This window comes from Tiliqua scincoides, chromosome 8, assembly GCF_035046505.1.
Source record: "Tiliqua scincoides isolate rTilSci1 chromosome 8, rTilSci1.hap2, whole genome shotgun sequence".
Classification (NCBI taxonomy): Eukaryota; Metazoa; Chordata; class Lepidosauria; order Squamata; family Scincidae; genus Tiliqua; species Tiliqua scincoides.
This window is the reverse complement of record NC_089828.1, coordinates 50,165,851-50,182,125: the sequence shown is the minus strand read 5'-3', so window position 1 is coordinate 50,182,125 and position 16,275 is coordinate 50,165,851. Positions and strand designations below refer to the sequence as shown.

At 44.5% G+C, this 16,275-nt stretch overlaps 1 protein-coding gene across 1 annotated transcript in view; it reads left to right on the top strand.

Annotated features, from left to right (window-relative positions):
- TBX4 (T-box transcription factor 4) overlaps positions 1-15,596 on the top strand; it is a 65,207-nt gene extending 49,611 nt beyond the window's left edge. The window contains exons 6-9 of the mRNA XM_066635902.1: positions 33-185; positions 8,665-8,753; positions 10,315-10,556; positions 14,974-15,596. Of these exons, the coding sequence (XP_066491999.1) occupies positions 33-185; positions 8,665-8,753; positions 10,315-10,556; positions 14,974-15,596 (1,107 nt within the window). The remainder of the gene's footprint in view (positions 1-32; positions 186-8,664; positions 8,754-10,314; positions 10,557-14,973) is intronic.
- Positions 15,597-16,275: the final 679 nt, after the last annotated feature.

The following is a 16,275-nucleotide window of genomic DNA, read 5'->3' as shown; positions in this document are numbered from 1 at the left end:
TCCTAATGATCTTGTTTTCTCCTCTTCCCCAGATCATTCTTAATTCAATGCACAAGTACCAGCCAAGACTGCACATTGTTAAAGCAGATGAAAACAATGCTTTTGGTTCCAAGAACACGGCTTTCTGTACACATGTGTTTCCAGAAACATCCTTTATATCTGTGACTTCCTATCAGAACCACAAGGTATGTGGCGCTGTAGCCAGAAAGATTATTTTGTTTGGTGAAATGGGGGTATGTGCAACTTAGGCATCTGTAAGAGAAACTGTCCTCAAAAGCTGCCTGCAGATGGTCTTGGGTTCACTTCCTGGTGTATCAGATTAACAGAACCTCAGGTAGCAGGGCTGCAAAATGTCTCCCTCAGACCTTGGGTAGCTGCTGCCAGCCAGCCAGTGGAGATGTGATTATGCTAGATGGCTCAATGGCCTCATGTCCTTATCTACACAGAGATGAAAGGAGATGGGGTGCAACACAACCCTAGTTTAAATGCTTTTGAGTCTCCTTAATGATATGCAGAACCTCCCTGAAATGCTTCACTTACGTTTTCAAAGCTCATGAAATCTCTCAGAAGTTTCACCCAAGCATAAACCCTTAAATTTAACATTCTTCCATAGGAATCAGTGGGACAAGAGCCCTGCTGGATTTGGCCAAAGGCCCATCTGGTCCAGCCTCATGCTTCCCTCAATGAACAAACAGATGTCTCTGTTAAGCCCACCAGCAGGTATGAAAACAAATCCCCCTGCTGTTGCTCCCCAGCAACTGGTATGCAGTGGTGTGCTGCATCTAGAGCACAGAGGCTCCTAACTATCATGGATAATAGCTGTTTCTAGGCTTTCCTCCAGGCATTTTTCAAATCCCCTTTTAAAGTCATCTCAGCTGTAGAGACCATCATCTCAGTTTGTGGCAGCAAATCCCTTAAACCAATTAATTACTGTATATATTTTGTGAAGAATTTTCTTTTGTCTGCCCTGTCCACTTCAGGTATCACTGACTCCACCTCCCTTTGACATTATCCTACAATTCTCTTATTAGATGAGTTCTGTATCACCTAATGAAGTTCATTTGGAATCTTTAGATAGCAGTAGCTTGGTTGATGAGCATCTCCCTCCTTTCATGGAATATCATTATCAAGGAGAATTTTTATCCTAGGGACACAGTCTGCAAATCCTGCTGTGGTTTATCTTCCTTTTATTTCAAAGTGATGGAGCTTCCATGGCCCTCATGCAATCCGCTCATGCAATCATGCAATGAAATGAATAGCACTTGTGTCGTCTGCAATTCCCTGCACCCAAGATCTTTCCAATATCCCTATTTCTATGTCATTATACCTTAATTTCAAATCCTAAAAAAAATCAGTCCTGCCATATGAACATTACTTCTTAATGAATTAAATTTAACTAATGGGGTGTGTGTGTGGATGCCATGGTCAATTGGGTTATACGTGCACAGTATACCAGAGGAATAGATGCAGAGGATGATTGTAATTAAAGTACAAGTGTGAACTATGAACTGGGCACAATCCAACCATAAAGCATTTGTGGAGAAATTCACTAGAGAAAAGTTGTGTTCCCCCACCCCCATAATGAAATTGACTGCAGATTAGGACAGACATGAGGAAGTACTTTTTAATTTGAAAAATATGTTATCCCAAGATGAGGTGATGGCCACTGCAAACTTAGATAGCTTTGAAAGGGGGTTAGGCAGATTCACAGAAGAAGAGCAGAGCTACCATTGGCTATGGTGCCTATGACAGCGATGATGACTAAAGTGGAACCCTTGTGTACCCAGAGTCAATGTATCTGACAATGGGGAGCTGGAGGACATATGAGAGAGGTAGGCTAGTGACTTCATGCCTGGCTTGTCACTTCCAGAGGCCTCTGGCTGGCTAATTTAGAAACAGAATGCTGGACTAGATTCGCCTTGATCTGATCCAGGAAAGCAATTCTTTTATTCTTCACGCTTGTCTAAATGTCATGATCTGTCCTAGGGCAGACCATGAATTGAAAGGCATACACCCTACAGTTTGTCAAAGCCCAGAGGATGCAGCTTTTGAGAGGAAGGAAAGTGTGCTGGGTTTTTCAAAAAAGATATCTTGGCGGTCATGGCAAGCCCAGTAACTAATGAATCAGAGACCATAAACTCTCGGATGTCATTCAAAACAGCAAGCAAACCTAATAATGACTAGTAAAGCCTAGCCATAAATCTACAGTGAAAAGTAATTATGGTATATGTATTTAGGGAGACATACAAGGAATGTTACTATAAAAGCAAAGTTAAGAGCCTGCCTTGTGGTTAGAGTGTGAAGGAAAAGAGGGATTTTTTGAGTGGGTGTGTGTGAGAGAGAACTGGAGAAAATAAAACACAAATGGGTTCGTTTCTTGTCCTTGTGGTGGATTTACATACATTTTGTGGAGGTTTGGTCTGACTGGATGCATGTGACAAATCTGGGGTCTGAAATAAGATCTGTATTGAGAATTTGCGCAACAAACCACATTCTGAGTGGTGGAAGCAGGTGTGTGGGCATTCGTGCATGCCCACCCATTGTTCCATCATGTGTACTGCCTGCACACCCAGGCATAAAGTGGTTGGGTGCACAGGTTCCCACTTCGTGTCTTTTGAGAAGATGCAAACAGAGCTATAGGTTTAAGCAACTATTTAATTGAAAACTGGAAAACTACTTTCCCGTTTTCTCGAACCGCTTGTTTGGGGATTAACCATAAGACACTGACAAACACAATCAATGTTAAGTAAATATGGCATCTGTGAGAGATATGGCTGAATGTGAAGAAGGAAATCAAAAGAAGTACAAAAAGAAGGGCATACTCAAGCAGAAATTGAGGAATACTCTTCCTCATGCAGTCTTTATCTTGTTTAACCCACGGCAAAGTTGTCAGTTGTAAAGTGAAACTGTCCAGAAGCAGCTATTTCTTGAGTGGCTTTATGGAGAGAGATCACCTTAAGGTCTCACTTAAAATGTCAGTATTACAGAGGGGGTCATATTTCTACACAAATGACCCGCAGACGGGCTGGTTTCTCGGCATCCCTCTCCTCCTCTTCACCGTGTTCAAAACCTGGGAACGTGGTGAAGTTTGTTGCTTAGGTGGTTCTGGGGGGAAGGGCACTGAGGGAAATCCTAAGTCCAGTTCACCATTAATTGTTTTGATCCTGTAAGCACCAGCCAAATGAAATGGGAACAGGAGTGCAGAACATGTCTAGTCTTAACTCCAAGAATGTTCTGTTTTGCATATTTTTCACCTGGTTTGGTACCTTTTGATATTTTTTCAAAAGGTTGGTATCTTTTCAGCACCTCAGAGGCTCTTGTGATGCCTGAGCTTCCTGTAGGGACTGCTGAGTCATTTGAAGACAGGAGTCTTGTTTGCTCTGTTGTTTATTGTTCAAGCATCATCCTCTGCTGACTGGCAAATCCCAGGAAGGGCTTTGAGCCAGCTTATCTGGCTCATCACAATCCTCTGATGGATTATAAAAGACCTCCTGACTTCTAGTAGCAGAAAATTCAGGAACCTGTGTAGCTCCCCAAGCCCGCAGGTAAACTCACTAGTTATAAAAAGCAGGGTCATGCACCTTCCCCTTGGTGCAAATGCCTAGGTCTCACATTGGACAGCACCTGATGCTTCACAGGGACTTCTCTGTTCATGTGGCTGCAAATGTTGGTGTCAGGACTGGGACCCTGGAGCAAGGCTAGTAGTGGAAGTACTGAGAGAAGTCTCATCAACTTTTGTTCTATTTGCTGCTTGTGTTTTGAACGTCTTTGCAAGCCTTTGCTGCTGCAACCCCTCTTTTCTGAGTTCTTTTGCTAGTTTACCAGTGTCTTTTAAAAATCCTTGCCTCTTGATTTTACCACCATTTAATAAAGTACTTGTACTTTTACTGTTTACTTACCTGGTCTCAGTTAACTTGGAAGGGAGAAGATTGTCATATCTCTCAGACTGTTTGATTTTAAGCAGACTACCCAGATTTTGGGGCTCCCTGTTAATCTGAAAGGGATGTTTTTCCCAAGACAATATCCTTCTGCCCAGATTCTCTAGCTGTGGGTGGTGGCAGTGAACTACCTTCCCCAGTTCATTCCCACTTTACCTAGTTTAAATGGTGGAGCAGAGACGTAGGTGATAGTCAATAACTGCTGGGTGCTGCACCCATCTTGCCCTTCATATTTCCTTGCATATGGGGACAGCCATCTGAGGACAGACTTGAAGAGTGTCAGGCTAAGGCCAGAACTGGACACGTTTTTCAGAAAGGTCATAAAGCCACTGTTGCCCACTGTGTGTGTCTGTTTTTGCAAAAAAAGACATGATCAGAGGAAATAGGAGGTTGAAAAAACTGAGCATGCACATACCGTGGATGATGATGACTCTGTCCAGGGGTGGAATTCAAGGTGGGCCTGGGTAGGACCAGTCTACCGACTTACTATTACTTTGGAGTCTCAGTATTTAACATTTTACTTAAATAAAAGTAAGCCCCGCTTTATGTGGGGCTGCCCCTGAAGACAGTTTGGAAACTGCAATTAGTGCAGAATGCGGCGGCCCGTGTGGTCACTGGAGCTAGGCGGTTTGACTCTGTCAGCTCGCTTCTCTGGGGGCTGCATTGGCTGCCCATTTGTTTCCGGGCCCAATTCGAGGTGCTGGTTTTGACCTTTAAAGCCCTATACTGCTCTGGGCCAGGGTATCTCAGAGATCGCCTACTTCCGTACAATCCGGCTTGTCCTCTTAGGTCATCAGAGAAGGCCTTTTTACAAGTGCCGCCGCCTAAGGAGGTACGTGGGGCCGCGGCAAGAAATAGGGCCTTCTCAGTAGTGGCACCAACGTTATGGAACTCGCTTCCCCTTGCTTTGAGAATGGCTCCCTCTCTTGAGACTTTTTGGCAAGGCCTGAAGACTTTTTTGTTTAAACAAGCCTTCTGAGTTCATGGCCTTTTTAAACATCTTTTCTATATCTTTTAGTATTTTTACAGGCCTGATTCCTCTATGATTTGCTGCGTTTTGCTCTTTTATCTGACTTTTTATCTGACTACTGTTTTTATGGGTATCTGTTAATGTGTTTTAATATGTTTATATTTGCGGTTAAATTATGTTTTTAATCTGTTTTTAATATGTTGTAAGCCACCCTGGGTCCCTTCGGAGAGAAGGGCAGGATATAAATAAGGTTGATTATTATTATTATTATTATTATTATTATTATTATTATTATTATTATTATTATTATTATTATTATTAGGTTAACAGAAAATAACAAATTTTTAGAACATTAAATTCTTAGTTTTGTCTTATGTTTGTTTGGATCACTTCTTGGCCTGGGTGCTTAATACTGAACACATGATGGCTGTAGGCAATAATTAATACTATTTATTTAGGGCCAAACTAAATGTTACAATGAGCGTATCATGTGTCTGTTGGGAGGGGAAAATATTGTGCAGTGGGGCCGCAAATGGGACAAAGCCACAGAGCAAGGTGAGGGAGCTTTCTCCTGTTGTTGACACCAGTTTGTTGTCAGCAAGTGAAACTCCTCCAAGGGCCCAATCCTATCCAATTTTCCAGGGCTGGTGCAGCTGTATCGACGGGGCATGCACTGCATCCTGCAATGGGGGTGCAGTCAGAGAGGCCTCCTCAAAGTATGGGAACATTTGTTCCCTTACCTTGGGACTGCACTGTGGCTGAACTGGTACTGGAAATTTGGATAGGATTGGGCCCCCAGTCTGCTACAGGTGGACTCATAAACCTGACTCTCCTTTCCATCAAGCTTGTGAAGGGCTGAGTTTTTATTTTTGTGTATGGAGAAGTAGCTCTTTATTGTCTTGTTTAACTCTTCTGTGTGTTGCTTTCTTTTGCTTCTCTACCAGTTTAAGTTTTGGAAAAGCAGTATATAAATACTTTAATAAGTAACCTAAATCACACTGTACATATAGCAATACTCAGGGCAGAATCCATCCACATGATGAGCTAGCCTATGTCTGATTTGGGCTATACCTATATTTATGTGTCCTCTCTGGAAAGGATCCCCCAATGAGTAGAGAGTATTATTTTAACATCTAAAGCACTGCCATTACTGAGCCACAAACAGTAGGCTTATTACCAAGACGTATGTTCAAATAAAAAACAGGCTCCACAGGTCTCAGGCCAGAAAGATTCAGGGTAAAGCTTGTTTGTAAAGCTGTAAGCATAACAGAGTCCCAACATGGTTAACCAAGGAATCTTCAAGAGCCTCTCTAATAGCTACTCATAATATTTTGCCCATGTCAATTATGCTTGTTAGCCAACTGAGTCCAGGGTGATCTGTACAAACTTTTATCCTTGCAAAGCATCAACTGTGAGTGTACGGTTGTAGCACAGTACCATACAACACATTAATTTAGTTCCAACATGATGCAAGGGGATGATAGAGACTATAGAAATGATGGATTCCTTACCAATTGATTTATTTAGATCTCATGACGAAGACAGACAGGATAGAGATGAAGGGGTGACAGAACCTGATAAAGGGTAGGGTTAAGAGGCCAACAGAAGAGATGTGGCTGAGGCAGATGGAGTTAATAATATATCCTGGCAGAACTGGCAGTCATGATTCACTGTGGAAGGAGTGTGTTATATAAGGCCTAAACTCCAGAAATAGTTATTTGGCCAAGGTGCCAACCCAGAATACATGGTTAGTAATCAGGGCAGTATCCCTGAGCACATACAGAATTCCACACCTGAAATTAGAGGTAGGGGGTAGGGTTTCCTGATGAGAGGGCCCAGCTTCTAGCAGTCTTGATCTGTCACCTCTCCCTCTTTTGAAATTATGCATTAAGGGCACTTTCACCCTTATTGCCACTGTGTAACCCTGTCGCTGGTGGAAGTTGCTCTCCCTCCAGCCCCAAAGCAAAGACTCGGAAGCTCTGAGATAGTTGCAAATGTCTTTTGTTTTAATAAGGAGGGGCACTGTCAACAGAAAAATCTTCATCCTGCCAGTCGAAGACTACTTTATAGTGCAGTCAGTGTCCTCTACCCCAAGCTGCCAAATAAAGGCACTGAATTAAGAAGTGTTCAGTTGCATGTTGGTTGGGGGGAGAGTAGAGGGCAGGCTTGAGGGCTTCTGTGGTCTTAGGAAGATTGTTAAGCTACCACAGCACCCACCACAGCTTAAGAAATAAACATTGGCAAGGCCAAGCAGAGGCAGTGGGGAGGACGAGGAGGAGGCACTTACTCCCTTTACAACAGAGCCAATAACATCACTTTTCAGGCTTTATTTACAGTCTGCCGCTGGTCCTAACATCACTGTCCCAAACAGCAAACGATACTGCAGCTCAATCACATGTTGCCACATCACCTTTTGAATGAGAAGTACCAAGAAAGGCAGGAAGGGGGGGAAACGGAGGACAAAGTGGGTTTGGGGAAAAAGGGCTAAAAATGCAGCTTAAAGTCACATTCCTGAAAATCCTTTTTCAACAAGGCACTGTAGTCAGACAGACAGAATACAGCCAGAGGAACATGCTGGGAAAACCCTAGCCAGACAGCGGAAGGCAAACTGAAATATCACTAACATGCAGGGTGTGGCTTTTAGAGAGATGAGGACAAATACCACTCACTTGCCCATTTCTCTGTATGCATCACTTTCACAGCCTCAGGGCGGAAAACAAGTCTCTAACTAATGCTGAAAGGCCACTAAATTCAGTTTTAGCAGTTGGCCTTAGACAGGGCAGGCTCATCTCTGACCCCTGTGGTGGCGGCGGCTGGCATTCAAGTACTGTCTTCTTGCCATGTATAGGGCTTAGAACTCTCCTCCCCTGCCAAACTTGAGTAGCAGTGGCAAGAATTATTCCAAGGGCTGCAGTACTTTGGGAGTGGCTGGGCTAGGTTTGGGTCCATGGGCACTTGAACCCTTGGGAGACACAGGGTCTGGTTAGGAGGACTGGAAGAAATGAGAAGGCTTCTGACTTTGTGTTCTTCCTCTTCTTGATGGAGGGCAGGACTTTCTCCTTTAGCCTTGTTTTCTACTATGATATACATCTCAGCTGAACTGTGCTTTTTACCCCTAAAGAGTGGGGTACAGAAGTACAATCCATGTTTCTGACTTGCATAGGCCCTTCTTCTCAGCTCTGCCACTTATGCAGCTTCTAGCCATTCAGCACAGTGGAAAGGGAGGCATTCTTTTGACTGAGGTGCCATGTTGTTGTGGTCCTGAGTACTCCTGAGTCATAGCTTCTGTCAAGCTGGGAGGAAGGATTGCTGCCAAACTCCTGGACTAAATAGTTTTTTAAAATTATTGTTCCAAACTCTACTGGCTGTCTGGCACCTCTCCAAGGAGGAAAGGGGAGCATCCCTGAAAGGGAGACATTCCAACCCTACAGGGATCCCATCTAGTTCTAGCAAAGAGAGAGAAAGGGAATACTTGCTGATCTTAGGAAACAAACTGGGTCTCACACTCAAAGCAGTAACCAACAAGAATCCTGGGGACCCTTCCTCCCCTGGATGTCAGTTTGACAGCATCTGCCTCAGCTCTAAGACCATTCTGGAGGGCTGAAGAATCTCTTGCCACCACTTGGGAATTCTCTGTTACATCCCTCCATCACCAAAGAAGGAGGGAATGACTACTAAACCATCTGAAGTTTAATGTACACTCAAGCCCTGTTCTCAAATGTAAAGCTTACCTGGCCTCTTTTCTTCTCTTAAAAGATAACCCAGCTGAAGATAGAAAACAACCCCTTTGCCAAGGGCTTTCGGGGAAGTGATGACAGTGACCTACGCGTGGCAAGATTACAAAGGTGGGAAGAACAAAAGGGGTAGACACAGTCACAAGTGGTTAGAGTCACTTCATGCATCTCTTAGAACCATGATGTTTTCACTTCACAGAGATAACCTTCCATGAGGGGGAAGAGTGGTGGTGTGAGTTTGGGCAGTTCTGTTAGTTAGTGGTAGAGCTCTGCTTTGCTTGGAGAAAGCCCCAGATTCAGTCCTGGCAGCATCTCCAGGTAGCTCTAAGAAAGACTCCAGAGCCAGAAACCCTGGAGAACACTGCTAGGCAGGACTGAGCTTGACAGACCAGTGGGCTGGGAAACAGAAGGCAACTTCATGTTTTGGTGCTCAGCTGTACAGTTGCAGGCTGGGGCAGAATGTGTGAGTGTTTCCCCTCATATCAAATAGTTGTTCCACAAAGGAAATAAGCATGTCACTGAAAAGCCTGCCCAGAACTTTCTTCCTAACATGCCAATTTTCTGTGTGCAAGGAGCATTTTAAAAGAGGAATCTCATGCAAACAATGTCAGCCTGAGGGCTAAACTACGCCTTAATCCAAATCATTTTGAGATGGGCCTGAACCCTAAAACTCCTCTCCATTTTGGTTTTATTTTTCCTGACAAAACCAGCCATGGTGGTAGGACCTGGATTGGGATTATGGCAAGGGAGGTTGCGAACATTTCCCCTTGCACCATTTTCTGATCAAAACCCTTCTATGCAGCTATTGACAGCGAATAGTCATTCAGGGGGATTTTCATCAGGAAAACAACACGGAAGGAAGTATTAACTCCCCCCACCACACAGGTGTCTGGATTTGGCACTTGCCTCTGGCGGCTGCTCTTTGTTTTTATAGCCCTTCGCTCATTGCAGTATGTAGTTTGGCCCTGAAATGGTACAGTATAACCACAGACATATCACAGCACTTCTGCTTGTCTGTTTTAGCTATTGCTTTTGCTGCATGGTGCCCGCGGAGTTCATTGCTAGCAGTGGCCAGTCTTGATCTTCTCAAGTAGTAAATGCTTTGCCATACATGTTGCTGCTTGGGCAAAAGTCCATGTGCACTTGGCAAAAGCAGGCTATAAATAAACTATATACATCTTACAGATGGGAAACAGACATTGAGAGAGGGTGATTTACCCAAGGCCACCCACAGCTTACATCTGCAACCAAATCTCCCAGGTGCAGATGGTGGTTTTCAAAGTTTCTTCTTGGGGAATTTTTTCTATATTCGTTTGTCTACAGAGGAACCATCATGTGTTGCAGAGGGTCCCAACACATGTTTTTGGGGGTGCACAGTTAACTCATGAAGCGTGTTGGTCAGACCTATTGGACTTATTGTCTCAATGAATAGAAAGTATGCCCTCCTAAATCATACCCAACACTCTTCTCTGGCTTCACGTTGTAGGGGAAGATTGGAATGGGGGGGGTAATGGTGAAATCGTCTTTCAGGGAAGTTATTCCACTATTCCTGCATGACTCATTGAGGAACCACTACCCTAGAACCATACAATATTTAAATATTAATTCTTTCATTCTATTGACTGCTGCCTAAAATGTGCTACAACTAGTTCCTCTTCCACTACATCTGCAGCAAAGAGTATCCAGTGATCTCCAAAAGCATCATGAGGCAGAGATTGGTGTCCACTCATGGTCAGCTTTCAGCTAAATCTGACGTCAATTCACTCCATGGGAGCCACCAGGGCCTCCAGCACTACCAGTACGAGAATGGCGCTCACATGCAGTTTGCGACAACAGATGCTCAAGACTTGCCCCTCAACACTTTCACAGCGCAAAGAGAATCTGGGCTCTTCTATCACTGCCTGAAACGGCGAGGTAATTAAGTTTTGTATCCCAGAAAAACCAAATGTCTCAGAGTGGTGGGGTATTTTCCAAGGAGGAATATTATACAGGGCAAATCCAGAGTAGTTATTCTTAAGGGATCACCATGAAGAAGTGGGATAAGTATGCCTCTAGTGGTCCTGGATAGTTGGTAACTTGCCTGCCTTGAACTTAAGTTTAAGCTGTTCCTCACCACCTTCTCAATACCCCTAATTTTTTTAATCAAAAATGATTGCTAGCCACACACAATAAAAGAACCCTATTATTCATTCTGTGAGCGAGAATCTTTTGCAACCCTTAAATCCAGTAAATCTCTCTCTCTCTCTCTCTCTCTCTCTCTCTCTCTCTCTCTCTCTCAATTCACCTGTTCAGAAGGAAGGTGGGCCTTTTTCTTTTTTTAGGCTGCAATCCTACCCACTCATACCTAGGATTAAGTTCCATTGACTATAATGGGACTTGTTTCTGAGTAGACATGCTTAGGAATGGGATCTAAGAGACCATGACCTAAGGTAGTGTTTCTCAAACTGGTGGGTCGTGACCCACCAGCCTGGGAAGCACTGGCTACTGCCCCTTTAAGGGGGAAAGCCAGCAACACAACCCCCAGAAATTGCACTGCTGCCGGGGATGGGAGGGGGTTTTCTACTTACGTACAGCGAACGTTGCAGTCTTGGAGGGCCTGGGGGGTGCGGGGAGCCCTCCACATGACTCCCCTGGCCTGCAAACGTATAAAAAAAGAAAAAAGGGCACTTCTTATTTTCACAACAAAACCACAAGTGCACTTTTTTCCCTCTTTTTAAAACACTTTTGCAGGCCCAGGGAGCTCTGTGGAAGGCTCTTCCCCCCAGGACTGCCGTCCTGCAGTCGGGCCGTCTGCAGATTAGAAGAAAACCCCTCTCCCGTCCCTGGCAGCAGCATGATCCTGGGAATCATTTTGCTGCCTCCCCCCCCCCCCCCACCTGCAACAACTAACAGTGCTCCTAACTGCCTTGTAGGAGTTTGGGAAGCACTGACCTAAGGTGAAGAAGTTAGTAGTGCAGCTAACAAGCAGAAGAACAAAGCAAGATGCCAGTCTGTCCTAGCGTAACTTGAAACGACATCTTATGGTGAATGTGACCCTGGATATCGTTTTTGTAAATAGTATAGCAGGCAGAAAATGGGGTGAAATCAAAGGAGTGGTGGTGAGGCTTTAGGACTCAGTATGTCTCTCTGCTTTGCTGTTTACAAGAAAAAGAAATGCCTGGTCATGCTACACATTTTGTATAATGTCTAGTTTGACTTTGGGGAAAAAGTAGGATTCTTTCAATCAGAATAGGTGAAATAGGAGAAGAGATCCTCCACTGAGCATGTAGCAAAAACTTTTCCCAATTACTAGGCCAAATCCTTAGCTTTATCTTGAAAGATTGCTGCAGCTCCTGATGCAAATTCCTGGCAGATGTAGAGCAGTTTTTTTGAGCAAGCGCTCATGATAAGACATTTTAAGACCCCTTGAACTTGTCAAAAACAACACTACAAAAGCAGCGCAGCCAGCCTGTTATCAAGATGAATGAAAAGGAATCATTGGATATAAGAAAGTGGTACTCCAAGTCATTTAACTTTCAGCTGATAAACAAAGTCCCCAAAATGAAGATTGATTGGATTAGTTGTATATTTGCAACAGTTCTGGCTTTTTGACAATAAATAATGTCTTACAAAAAATAAGTTGTGTAACTGGATTAGTGAGAAGGCAATGGTGATGTTGTAGGTTCTCCAACCATTTACCCCAGACCAGCTCAAGCAGCCCAGCCCTAAACAGATATGTCTAAAGCCATTGAAACTGAAAGATTTGTAGTATGAAGAACTGAGAATACAAGTTGCATGAAGGTAGGCTGAAGAACCAGAGAAATTTAGGCAAAAGAAGAGAATTTCCACACTTTTAAAGTAGTTAAAGAGATCTTGAGGACAGTGGATGGAGAAACTTGTCCATCATTGCTCCTGCGAATAAGACACAGTGCAATGTAATGCAATACGTTCCTTTCTGCTAGAGCACTGGTTCCCAACCTGTGGTCCTCAAGACCTTGAGAAATGGTCCGCGAGCTGTCAGGAAAAAAAAATCACCTTTTATCACTTCCAGCATCTTGCCAAGCAAGCACTTCCTCACAGACCATCAGAGAGGGTGGAGAACGGACTGTTCTCAGCCAGCACTGAAGTGCCAGATGTTTTCCACCCTGTCTGGTAGTCTGTAGGGGAATGTTCACTTGGAAGACGATTCCCCACAGACCACCAGAGACACTGAAGGCTGCAACTATGGGTGGTCCTTTCTCCACCCTCTCTGGTGGTCCATGGGGGAGTGCTCACTTGGGAGATGCTTCCACTCAGACCACCAGAGAGGGGGGAGACTGTCCACACTTGGCATTGCATGTGGTCCACAACTATTCCAATTTTTGCCTCAATGGTCCATGGGCTCCTAAAGGTTGGAAACCACTGCACTACAGCCATGGCTTTCAAACTTTCTACCTACTGGGAACCTTTCCTATATTTTGTCTGGCTGTTGAAGATGATGCAGGGGTTATTTTAGGGTACATAGTTCATTCCTCATGCTGGCAGAATCTTTGAGAACTCACTATTATCCCATGTGAAATGAGGGAAGAACTACATGTTATGAGGATTGCATTTGTTTGGCCTGTTCCCTCCCCTTCTTTTGTAAATTTGGTGGGGATGGAAGCTTCAGAATCCCACAAAACAACAGCGAGAGCTGTGAAGTTTTAGGATTTAGCCCCTCACTGCAGTTGGATTCCTGATCAAGCTTCCCCCCACCTTACAATTGTGGATGCCAACTGAACCTTAACAAAACATCCTATAAATAATGCACAAGGCAGATCCAACCTCTGAATGGTGGGGAGCTCAGGGAGTGCAGTGCAGGTCTTTGCCCCAGGTCCCAGCAACCTGGGGCTGGCACTGCCCTCCACTTAAGTTTTGGTTCAGACACTAACATTATAAGATGGTTCAGGAACCACTTTGAATTCATTTTTGAACTGATTTAGATACAGTTTATGCAGCATATCAAACTGTCTACTATACAACTTGAGAAAAATGCACTGATTTTAAAATTATTTTTGAATTTTTAAAAGGGCTTTGTAAACAAAATGCATAAAACAGAAAATAAAACATTGTGCAGACAATTGAAAGCACAGTACCTGATTATTGCATCACTTACTTTGAAACAGCTACACTGCGTGTGTAGGGGTTCAGTTCCAGGTCAGGTTCAAGGTAACTGAGATATTTTAGATTTGTGTTCAGTTCTGCTTCACTGAAAACTTCTCTGAACCAATTTATTAATTTAGGTTTGGCCAGGTTTGGTTTGGCTCCCTGGGACCAATGGAATTCCCACTGAATTCAGTGGGCTTAAGCACAGCTAACATTATTTGGGTAAAGATCTGAAGATGTATCTGCTGCCCAAGAAAGTAGACTATCCTTCCTTGGTGGCTTTCAGAAAAAAGTTGGGCAGGTATACTGTTGATGATTTAGAGTTAGGACATATTGTAGGGCGGATGGTGGAGTCAGATGGCTCATTCAGTTCTCTTTAGCCCTTTGAGTCTTTGAAAATCATTTGACCTGTTTTGAATTGGATTGAAAAATGCCTTAATTGTAAGAGTATTTGCCTTGCATAGGGCGCAATCCTAACATGTCAGAAACAGGCAGGCCAGTGGGCCTGTGTTGTATCCACTACAAGATTGGGGCTGTCTGAGGCTTCGCCTGAGGCAAGGGGAAACCTTTCCCCTTACCCCGAGGAGATCCGCAGTAGCCCCAATAGATCTACTTGGATCTGCACCACCTGACGTGGTGGTGCAAATCCAAGCAGCCCAGGACTGCCCTGGGCCTCCCGGGAATGGGGCTAAGATCCAGCATAACTGCTGGATCAGGCCCTGCTTCCTGCTCCCTGCCCCATCCATGGTTCTGCCCACCGCCCGCCCTCCCTTGCACAAAAGCGCCTCCCTTTTGCCTCCTCCCTGCCCTCCCCACACCCCCCAGACCTCTGTATTGGTCAAGCTTGACCATTGCAACTCATCTTTCTCTGGGGCCCACATTGGTGTGGGGAGGCTGGCGCATGTCCGTGTGCCAGCCTAACCCTACTTATGTTGGTGTGAAAATGCTTTACAGCACTTTCGCAATGATGATGGGCCGGCATGATGGGGGGGAAAGTTAACACATCTTCAGACCAATCTCTATGAGAGCTGGAAATATATTTGGGGGGGGGGGGAGACTGGGAACTCCAAGGATTCTAACAAGAACCCATAGTTGGGACAAATCTCTCCTTTATCCTTCTTAGAGGATGTTATGAGAATTGCTTGCAGAGGAGCCTTGCAATACAATGGCCTGTACTGGAACCTTTAACTATCTAAGTGCTTCTTGATTTTTGTTTGTGTGTAAGCAGAGGGTGCCCGGCATCTGGATCTACCCTGCAAACGCTCGTATCTGGAAGCCTCCTCTTCTGTTGGGGAAGAGCACTACTTCCGCTCACCACCTCCTTATGACCAGCAAATGTTGAGCCCCTCCTATTGCAGTGAAGTGACGCCGAGAGAGGCCTGCATGTACTCTAGCTCCGGCACTGAAATTGCAGGTGTCTCAGCAGTAGAAGATTTGCCGCCGCCACCTCCTCCTTTGAGCTGCAATATGTGGACTTCAGTTGCCCCTTATACCAGCTACAGTGTTCAGACGATGGAAACTGTCCCATACCAACCTTTTCCTGCTCACTTCACAGCAACCACCATGATGCCACGTCTCCCCACCATTGCAAACCAAAGCTCCCAGCCACCAGGCAACAGCCCCTTTACAGTCTACAATCAGCTCTCTCAGTCTCAAGTCCGGGAGAGAGTTCCCACTTCGTCCTTCCCAAGGGAAAGGGTGCATGCCTCCGTGTGTGAGCGAAAGCCCCCCTCCCCCCACTTAAGCACAGCCAACGAATTTCTGTACTCGCAGACCTTCTCGTTGTCAAGGGAATCTTCTTTACAATATCATTCAGGAATGGGGACCGTGGAAAATTGGACTGATGGATGACTGAGAGCTGAGTAATGGCCATAAGACTGGCTGGGCTCACTGCTCCGGGACAATGTTAAGTCAGTGAAAATACCTGTGAGTAACTTGCACTTCTGTAACACCTACAGAAATCTGGATTCCCTCTGGTGTATCTGTTGTTTCCTTTAGACACAAAAGCAACTTGGTGGGGAACCTAGTTCTGTACAAAGGAACTCCTGGTTTCGCTCCACCAGGCTTATTATCTAGCTAAATATTTGCATCCCAGAGCCAAACCTCCCTAATTGAAATCATGAAGCACTTCTTTCCCCCCTTTAAAAACATACATCAGAATCTTTCACACTGATCCTTCTTCAAATGTCCCCTTAGTTTCCTGGGCTTTTATAAAAATTTTACAACTAAAAATGGAGAGAGGATAAACAGAAAAAGCAGCATAAGATCTATAAGCCTCTTAAAGCAGATTACATGCATACAAGAAAGCGTGCCCCCACTAGCACCAAACAGAGTGTAAATAGGTTGACTCAAGGGCCTTAAAGGTCCCCATCCCATTATGGAAGCAAATAACTCCCACATGTTTTCCTGCAGTTATTAAATAGTGGGAAACAGTCATGGAACCGCAGGTGGACTTGGCCAAGGCCAGGTGCATCAACTGCAGAATAAAATAAGAATATAAACCAAGAGTACAACTCTTAGTTCCAAACCT